Raw genomic sequence first — 10,310 nt, 5'->3', positions numbered from 1 at the left:
ATCGGCGCAGAACTAGTTGTTCAAAAACTTGCATCTAGTTGATCAACACCGCTTTTAGCAAAGGTAGTGTCTTTGCATTCTAAACCAAGACCCTCAAGAAGCCATCCCCTTTCTTAAATTCTATCTTGTCTTAAGCTCTTCTGGAAACCAAAAGACCACAACTAAAATGATAAAGGATAAAAAGAACGAAAGAAGAATGAAGAAAAGAAGTAATACCGCTCCATAAATATCTCGCCGTTCGTAATCTTTTAGTGATGCCTTTTTCGTGTCTTGCTTGTTTTGATCAGCTGGTTTGTCCTGTCTCAAGAAAAACGTTAACATGTGTTATTTTTTTTATTTATATATTATGGCTAGACAATAATGTAAGCCACTCAAACTTTTGAACAGCTAAAATATCCTTAGAGCTACATTAAAAATAATAAAGCTGACGAACTTTTTTAGGTTCGCCAGTACTTTTCTTATGTCAAACCTGTAGGCTTTCCTACAGTAGAACATTTTAATACGATAATCTTGCTTATCCGGTTGACCCACCTCTCAACACCTTGCTTGTGTTGTAGTATTTGACTTATATTGAGAGAAGCATGCAGATTTTAGAGTGGAGCGGAGGGAAGCCTACTGCCTGCCGATTGGATAGTGAAATATAACTCTTGTATGGCACAACATGGGTTTACTATAAATACATGTTATATAATACTAATTTAATAAATAATGAAATATAATTCCTCGTTTTTGTTAATGCAGACAAATAACCGAAGCACGTTAAATCTGTGTGTTTTTCTTGTTTTTTCTTTTTTGCAATATTCATATATTTTGATTCCCATAACATCATAACATATTCCATAATTTTCAAATCTTTTCATATCGTTTCTGTATATGGAATGTATATCTTTAATCAAAATATTTAAAATGCAAGCAGAGCAAGTATCAACATATCTCTTTTACCTCGGTCCCTTCCACCCTGTTATTTGAATCAAAGTGCTGTCGCTCCTCAGCAAACTGGAAACAAAGAGGAAGCATAGGTACCACATTATTAACGCAATTATAATACTAAAAACTATACTCTTGTAGCTCTTCATACCGTTCCATCTGTTCCTTCATATCGCTGTACCGCTATTGTGGATTGTTTTCTACCAAGTTCATATGGTGTCAAACCATCATTGTTAACAGCATGACGATAAACGCGTTTGTCACGCACAAGATGCAGTAAACAAATTAATCCCAGTGATAAGAGTGCCCTGGTAAGCATGCATCTCCAGGGCAAGTGGCTCTAGATGACGAAGAGGAGTCTTCCAAGACATAGCAATCATTTTTTGTCCTTGATTTGTACCCAAACGACTTGATGAAGGAACCTCAATCAAGACCTTGCAATTTACAAACGTGAAGTCCTTCCAGCACCTTTTTTTTTTTAATTAATTAAGATATCCAGATAACTAATAATTACTTTAAGATTTACAATACTCAAACTAATAATTTATAAAAAATAAATTTAAAATTTAACTAGTTAAATCATATCCTCAGGGTTATCCCACCAGCACTTTCAACCTGAGTTGAGGCCATTGCATATCAATATTTCTCAATAAATGGGCACCTAGATAACAAAGCTCAATAATCCTTCCGAGGATATTTTCTACAATAACAAAGATTAAAATTCTTCACTACGAAGAAAAATTAGAACAAACTAACAAAGTAATTGAAACATCTCTACTTACACCAACAACGGTAAACATACAACAAGAGCGGCAATTCCTCATCATTTTGTATAAGGGTAATTGTTGAATTTTCTTTCTATTTTTACTTGTCCTATCACTATTTTCCCTTCAAAATGGTCACTTTACAAACCTTCCACTAGCCAAATGCTCTCTGGAAAATCAGTAGAAACAGAACCCAGGATTACATTCAATTTGGGCTCCAGCTGCATAGTATACAAAATCTACTCCCACTTTACGAAACCATCCCATTCTTCAAACTCACTGCACCAATCATCATCCTTTCCCATTCTAAATAACCCAGACAAAAAATTGACCACATTCACTTCTCCCTCAACAGTCCATAACAAAAGCAAAGCAAAAACAAAAACCAGCTTGTTAGTATGCCTTCAGGCTACTCAGATACCCAATATGCCATCCCACATGTCAGCAAGCAAAGAATCTATCAAATCTTAAGAGAACAAGGAGTTTGTGCTGTTATGAACCAGCATCCCAGAGATCCTGGCACAACTACAACTAAAAGCTCCTATCTGTCAACATAACTGTGGTCATCTTATCAACAGAATTAATCCTGGTACTCACCACTACCCTCTTTTGACTTTAAGGTGGGAGACAAGTTATGGTTGTTGGAATCTTCAGCTTTTGAAACCACGATGTTGGAATTGTTAGCAAGTTCCATGGCAGTATTGCAATTATTAGCAGGTAAGACCTCCACACCAGGTCCTAAGCTACCAACCTCTTCACTGGCTGCTGGTTCTTTATTAACATCATCCAACTTGAGAGATTGCGCAAGAAAATCAGACATTTGATTTATGGTATCATCAGCAAGCAAACCTGCACCACCTACTTTCAAACTAGGTTGCTGTTTGGCCTTCCTTTCCTTCAAAGCTCTCTCACATTGATCATAGAAGTCAAAATCATCCAGGATAGATGTAGGTGCATCATGATCCTTGAAGATTTTCAACATCTCAATACCCTGTTCTAGTTTCACCTGAGTATTCAGCACACCAGAGAGAGAGAGAGAGACGAAAAACCCATCAGGCAAAAAGAACTAATCAGTAAGAGGGCTGGATCCATGTAATGACAGAAAAGAAAATCAGCAAACAGTCTTGACCAGACAAAACTTTCATCTTGATTGAATGGTGTCCGCAAATAAGGTTAAACACAGATTTGAAAGGGATAATGAACTTAGAGAAAGGTTAAATGATTTCTGATTCATGAAAAAATATCTGGGCAGCCAGAATACGGTACAAATTAGGACCAGGAAGAATGCAATGAGGTTATAAACACCCAAAATTATACTTTTAGATCAAAAGCTACTAGGCATGACACTCTAGCCTTTTTTATGAAAAGAAACAGCACAGATAGCCTGGGACAGCTGAAGACCAAAAAAAGAAACAGACCACGGTGCTTTTTGGACCCCCATATCACTCAAACTCAACATAAAAACTCCCTTTGCAATCAATGTAACTGTCCTATGTTACATTATTAAACTAATACCCAATGATACTGATCAAATTCTAGCATATTTCATGCAGATAATTGAGATCTGGTTAAAATATAATCCTCTATAGACCTTTGAATAAAACAAAGCATGAAGCGAGCATGAAGTAAAGTCCAAGATAAAAAGGATGGCATGTTTGCATGGCCAACCTAGCTAACAAATGGAGAATTCAGATATAATATGGAGTTGATAAATGCACAATATCAAGCAGCATTTTTCTCCATGAAGGAAAGACATTTAGCAATCCACTAAGAACAACAGTTCTGGTACTCGTGTTTCTAGAACAGTACTTATTTACCCGTTTCTGTAACATAATCAAAGTAAACTCATGCTCAGAAAAACATCTAGGAATTTATAAATACTCGAGTCATGAGAAGCATTCTAAACTCTATAAATCTAAATAAAATAGCACAAATACTAATAAAAAAGTAGGAATATTAGTAAAATTTTATAGCTTTACCTCTTGAGAATCTCGACTATGAGTAGCAGGCTTATTATCATTGTTTTGAAGTAGTATGTGCCGGAAACGACTATTGGGAACATCTTTAACGATATGCCACTGGACTGGGAACTGGCCATTCCATCTATCTTGCTGCCAATATTCAGCATCCTTCTCAAAGTCTACAGGTCCAACCATTTCTGCTACTCCACAAAACTGTCCACTAGCATTGACCTGCACAAAAATATGTAAACAAATCCAAGAACATTAATGAACCAAAACAGACTTTTTCAGAGCAGCAGCGAATTTTAAACAATGCAGCAAGTATGCAGGATTCAGAAACAAGTAAGTCATTGATGTTGGAATTCAGCTTCAAAATGTAAAAGACAAATAAAACAAAAACTTGTTCCACAAATAAAATCAGCAACTACCTGCTTATTCCACTAACTTTACCAAAAAATAACCAAAAAAAAAACCCATTGTTTTACAACATAGGTCTGCGGTCTTCTGCTGGCTTCTAAAACAAATACAAACTCATAAACCCAAAGGCAAAAAGCAGGAAAAAAACAGCAGAAAACAATGCCCTTTCATATCTATAGACAGAGAAATCCAAGCTACCATGTTCAACCATTCATTACAATTCAGATACCACTCTACATGCATTAGCTTCAACCTGGTTCCCAGCAGTCACAATGCCACTAGCAGAAATCATCGCGTTAAAATAACATCAAGTTACACTGACATACCGAAAACAAAAGAAAGACTGGACAGTTTCTTCCTTTCTCCTTTGCTTCACGATAAGCAGCATCAATTTTTCTGTTCCCGTGTGGAGTGCTTGCCCAAACACTATATTTAATACTTTTATGAACATTATCTTCACTGAAAGACTTGATTATAAAGAACTTGGCATCCTTGTAATCAGTGACAAAATCTAGCTGGTTATATAAATCAAGCTGAATCCCAGAGCTAGCTGAATTGCCTTTGCCATTACCAGAGGAGGAACGCTGTTCAGTGGCATTCTTTCCCTTAAGCTTTGAAGCCCTTGGTCCTCGATTACGGTCAAAACCAAATGGATCGTTAGAAGAATAAATGGGGTCCTGGTCTCTGTATCTCCTCCTGCCTTTATCAAGTCCAACTCGTGTCCGGTCATTAGCCCCTGCATAAGAAATTGAACCACCAGCAAAACTAGAGCTCTGAAAAGAGCCAACATGCTGGTAATGTCCAACAGGGGAAGATGATGTATATCCATATCCATGCAATGATCTTTGCTGAGAACCCTGAAAACATGTCCAAACAAAATTTAACAAGCTCCTTATTGAAGGGTCAGACGAGGAACTGCTAGTAAAAAACACAGATAAGTATGCAAGAAGCCTCACTACAATTAATCTTTGCTCTAAACAGGTAAATTAACAACTTATAGCAATCATGTGTCAAGATCCAGAACAAACTTTACATCACAACTTTTAATAAAAGTTAAGATGATAAACTCAAAGGGGGATTTTTTGGATATAGAAACTTGTGCACCAATTCAGAAGAAACTGAAAAGGCAGTGGTGATGAGCAAGGAAAACAGGCAGTAGATGTGAAAGAGAAAAAGGAATTGAAACTTTTGGAAATTCTAGATTTCATAATTGTTGGAACAAGATAAAACAAACCTGTGCAACTTGGTGCTCATATGGCCCGAGTATGCCCATTGGTTGAGGATAAGCCGATGGAGATGTTGAGGAATCAGAGCCAGGAGCCCCGGACATGTTCCCCCCACCAAATGATCCATAATGTACCAAGTAACCTGATCCTGGTCCAAAAAAGGAGTTGCCACTATTGCTTTCAAATGACATTAGCTCAGATGAGCCTAGAGGACCTGATGAGGGCACATCTGGATGGTAAAATGGGGAGAATGGGATCTGTTGTGGAGAGTATAACTGGCTGTCTATCATTATGGGAGTTAGAGGCGTAGCCATAGGAGAATATTGCCCGTGTCCCATATCAGGATTCAAGCCATATCCGGAATGATACATAAGAGATTGATTATCATTGTATATAATCTGATCACCGTCAGGAAAAAAAGGTAAAAGAAATTATTCAGTTAGAACTATAGAAAAAGAATTTGAGAGTACAATAGTAAAGGAATCATCCTCACCGGAGATAAATGCATTCCATCAGATGCATTAAGATGTTGAGAATACCCATCCCAAATACCAGTGTTATTGCCATAACCTGAAGATGCAAAGATCACCAAGTTGAGACACACAATCCCACTAATCAATGTTCCACATATACGGTTACTAATAACTCATTCTTAACTGTGAACAAAATGAAGATACGATGGAGAAGGAAACTAACTAACCAGCATAAGCTGCCATTGCCTGGTCATGTGAGGTATAATCATAAACATTAAGTTGCGGTGGTGGAGGAGGTGGTGGAACAATGGTAAGATCTGGAGCAACAGTAGCAGATAATTGTGGGCGTTTTATGACGGCTGCTTCCGGGGAAGGATTCACCGAAACAATCCTTTCATCTTTGGGCGAAAGTGGCTTTCATAATTTATATATATATATATGAATTAGAAAACTAAGGCATAAAAAAAACACACAATTCCCCTGATTATCAATTAAAAATCTTTTTTAAAAAAAACAATAAATTACCTGCTCCATCAGAGAATTATCGCGATTAGTGAGTGATTCTCCTGCAAAACGGCATTAACATACTCAGCAACTAAACCAAGCACACGCTATTTTCAAGAAGAAGAAAAAAGAAAATATACTTAAAAAAAAACGCATTTACGAAGTCTACTAATGACTCGATTATTAATTGACGCTGAGGAATTGAAAAACATAAAATTCAAAAAAGAAAGGGCAACAGAGCTTCAGATTGTAAAAATCGAGAGATTAGGTTAGGGTTCTAAACGAAAAGAAATTGTTAGAAAAGAGAGCAAGAAAGGAGAAAAGAGAAAACACGCATGAAAAATATATGGAGAGAGAGGAAGATAGATACCAGGGGGAGAGGAAAGATAATCCGGAGAGGATGGGTGGTCGTCCATTGAATTGAATCAGAATTTTAGAGGAGATCTGGAGATTTTGATTAGGAAAGTTGGTAGGGTTACGATTATAATAATAAGAAGAAGAAGAAACCTAATTAAATAAATAAATAAATAACGGAGGAGTAATTCTGTGTTGTTTGGAAGGAATTCAATTGCAGAAGGGAATTAAATCTTTGAGTTTGAGAGGGAAAGGGAAACACCACTCACTCTCCTCTCCCACAAAGAATCAAAATACCTTTCTTTTTCTTTTTCTTTAATCGGGGTTTTGGACAAGAAATAATTTTTTTTTTCAAAAAAAAAAGAAGAGGACGAAGAAGGACCCAGGAGGAGCGTTTTGGGCTTTCCTTTTTTATTTATTCATTATTATTTTATTTATTTTTTTTAATGTTACGCCGCTCTCCCTTCTCTTCTCCCATGGACCCAACTTTTAACACATACAGACACACAAGGCAAGCCAATGTCGGATAACTGGAAATTCTTTTTTCTTTTTCAATTTTTTCCACTCCAATAGTGCCAGTACTTTACTGCTTTTTTTAGGTATACCGGATTTTATAATAATAATAATAATTAAAATAATTAAAATAATAACAATAACATTCATTATATGAATTTTATATGTTTTAAAAGTTAAAAAATATGACAAATCTTTTAATCACCATCCCTGTTAAACATCATGTTCATCAGACCACTCCCAGAATACAAGATTTAAAATGAGAATTCAAGAATAAAACATCAACATTTATTCAATAAAAAAAACAAGTATAAAAAAGACTTCAGATATATATATATATTCATGCCAAGATATATTTTTATTAATTTTATTTACTCATTGGTCATTTTGAGATTTCTCAAAAATCATAGTAACATTTTAACTCCTATTTTTATATGGAATGACTAATTAAAATTTTAAAACTAATATTGGAAAGAATAAAAAATTATATTTTATTGTTAATGTATTGCCAACCATGAAAATAATAATAATAAAATTATAGCAATGATGGATAAAAATAAAAATATGTTAAGATATTGTGTGGTGAAAAATATATTAAATTATCACAGTGACACATACAATGCATGGAGGCTAATGAAAAATAAAATGGTCTTTATATATTTTTTTATTAATTAATAGTTGGTATATAAGATGAGATATTTTAGTTATTTTAGTATAAATATAAAATCTTATAATTAAAAAAATCAACTAATAAAATAATATTATATGGTATCAATAAAAATTCTAAATATTTTTACCAAACTCTATAAATAAAAAGTTTCATCTTATATATAAATAAGAATTTTTCTTGGATATATAAAATTATTTTTAATTTAGGTTCTCTAAGTACAAAAACTATAAAACTCACTTATAATTATGTTAGATCAATAATAAACACATTATAAATTTAATATTTTTTAAATCATTAAATCTCATTTTGCAATACATGTTTAAATTCTTGTTCTTGCAAAATATAAATTTTGACTTTATTTTACAAATAAATCAAGTTATTATAAATCAAATTCAAGAAAATAATTAATAATATTTTTGTAATAATATTTTAAATAGAGAATCATATATTTTAGTAAAATTAAATAATTGTATGTACGTGCCTACTTGATTTCTAGGCACTTATATAGAGAATCAAGTTCTATTAAACTATATGAGTTTTATCCATGTGTTTTTTTATTCTTGGAAAAAATAAAAAGATCGGGATTGGCAAAAAATAAAAATTCTAACTTAATTTTCTTGGATCAACTTAGGGGTGTTTTGTGTGGAGAATTGGTCTTGTTTAACATATTAGGTGTTTTATTAATGAAAATAAGTTAAAAAATAAATATTGAGCTTAAAACATTCAATTTAATTTTTCAACCAGCTTGTTAATGATTAGAAAATGAGTTTTAAAAATGATACATTGTTTGATTATTTTCTTAAAAAAACAAAAGGATAAATAACATATCCGGCCTCTTAAGCCAAGTGAGAGAAAAGAACTAGCTTCTTTTTTGCCTTTAAATTTGTTTTCAAAAGTCTATTTCTAGTGTTATGTAATTAGATGTCTAAAAAAACCATTAAACCTGAATAAATCTATAACTTAAATTATGAGTTTCACAAATTAATTAAATTCACTTGTTTTGATATAAAACATATTTATTTTAATATTTTTAACAATAAGATAAAATAATGTCGCTTTGAAATATTATTTTAAAGTCAAATAGGTTTTTATTTTTTTTAATTAGAATTTATTGAAATTAATTAATTAAAAATATATCTAGGATATTATTTAATAAAGTATAATTTAAATTTTACTTTGTTTTTAAATAAGATTTGTAACCTATATTGTCAACAAATGCTCTTTTTGTATAGCTCTTGCTTCTTCTTTTTTCCCCTTAAATCTTATTCAATCAGTTTTCTTTTCATATCTATTTTTTATTTATTTGGCTATTAAATAAAAAAAATCAATTTTATAAAATAAAATTATTAAAATCAATTTACTTCATAATTTTCATGATAAGTTTTGTAAGTTAAACCGGAACAGTTAAAAATATTATTGTCTCTATTATTTAAAAAAAAAAAAAACATGAATTGGATTTTTTTAGAAAAATAGTGGGTTAAATGAATTATTTTAGACAATCTCCAATAGAATTTAATTTGAAATCCAAACCTTAACCAAGTCAAATTAATCCGAAGAGGAATTATGTTGGCAAATTAGATTGTTTGGATTGAATTTTTATTTTTTAAAAATAATATTGATATATAATTAATAAAGAAATTAAATAGGATAATAGGAGAAAATGATTCTTTATTTGTATTTATCTTTCAATTTTAGTTTTCGTTAACAAAGTATTTTAATATTTATTAACGCGAAACACAGACACTAGCGTTTCCTGGGAAAAAATGTTCGCAAGAAAACGGCTGTTTTAACGAGCCAACGACGATGTGATCGAAGTAGCATGTACCAGGAACAATGGTCCCGGCGGGGCTCGAACCCGCGACCTTCGGCTCATAAGACCAACGCTCTAACCAACTGAGCTACGGGACCACGAATGCTACCTTAAACATCATAACCTAAATGATGAATTACTTGGCTGGTGATTCCAATCCCTAATTGGTTCCGGTCACATGGGAGGAGGCAGCATTCAGGGCTCTGGTTGTACTTGGGTCGATACCGGCGCAATCGGCCAATTTCAAAAGGGCTAAGTAGCAGTCCGGCCATGTTCCCAAAAGGCCCCCCCCGGGAGGCGGCTCAAGAGGCGCTTCCGCAAGCGCTAGCACCCGCTGAAGTTGCTCATCCCATTCCTAACAAGAGGATGTTGCGGCACTAAGAACGGAACTCCATGGATTAATCAATCCGAAAGGGGGTAGTGTTGTCTCGAAAGGGAGAGTGAAGCGGTTCAAGCTAGAAGAAATTACTTTCTATAAAGAAGGTAAAGGAAGCTTCGATGGAATTCAAGCTCATGACATGTCTCGTTTGATCGATCATAGACTATCTCAAAAGAAAGGAGTCCTCAAATAGATTGCTACGTAACTGCAATTTTCTAATAAATCATGATGGAAATTATTTTGGGTAGGTTCCCCTCTTGCTTCTTTCTTCTAGTCATCATATATCGTGCACGGACAAAGAAGAGGGAAAGA

At 33.6% G+C, this 10,310-nt stretch overlaps 1 protein-coding gene and 1 non-coding gene across 3 annotated transcripts; both read right to left on the bottom strand.

Annotated features, from left to right (window-relative positions):
- Positions 1-1,547: 1,547 nt before the first annotated feature.
- Positions 1,548-6,940, bottom strand: LOC105115150 (uncharacterized). 2 transcript variants are annotated; one of them, XM_011011958.1, is made up of 8 exons: positions 6,896-6,940; positions 6,294-6,334; positions 5,996-6,182; positions 5,789-5,865; positions 5,304-5,693; positions 4,396-4,926; positions 3,671-3,883; positions 1,548-2,697 (listed from the first exon to the last, which is right to left on the bottom strand). In XM_011011958.1, the coding sequence occupies exons 2-8, from the start codon at positions 6,300-6,302 to the stop codon at positions 2,272-2,274; spliced, it is 1,833 nt and encodes a 610-aa protein (XP_011010260.1). In that variant the 5' UTR covers positions 6,303-6,334; positions 6,896-6,940; the 3' UTR covers positions 1,548-2,271. The 2 variants fall into 2 exon arrangements, with proteins under 2 accessions (XP_011010260.1, XP_011010259.1); XM_011011957.1 differs by lacking the exon at positions 6,896-6,940 and adding an exon at positions 6,643-6,877.
- Positions 6,941-9,643: 2,703 nt separating this feature from the next.
- TRNAI-UAU (transfer RNA isoleucine (anticodon UAU)) lies at positions 9,644-9,717 on the bottom strand. Its single transcript has one exon. It is a non-coding gene; the product is annotated as a tRNA-Ile (tRNA).
- Between the last annotated feature and the right edge of the window lie 593 nt (positions 9,718-10,310).

The sequence above is a fragment of the Populus euphratica genome, unplaced genomic scaffold, assembly GCF_000495115.2.
Source record: "Populus euphratica unplaced genomic scaffold, PopEup_1.0 scaffold1038.1, whole genome shotgun sequence".
NCBI classification, from domain to species: domain Eukaryota; kingdom Viridiplantae; phylum Streptophyta; class Magnoliopsida; order Malpighiales; family Salicaceae; genus Populus; species Populus euphratica.
The sequence above is the reverse complement of the archived record's forward strand: the minus strand, read 5'-3'. Positions and strand labels throughout refer to the sequence as shown.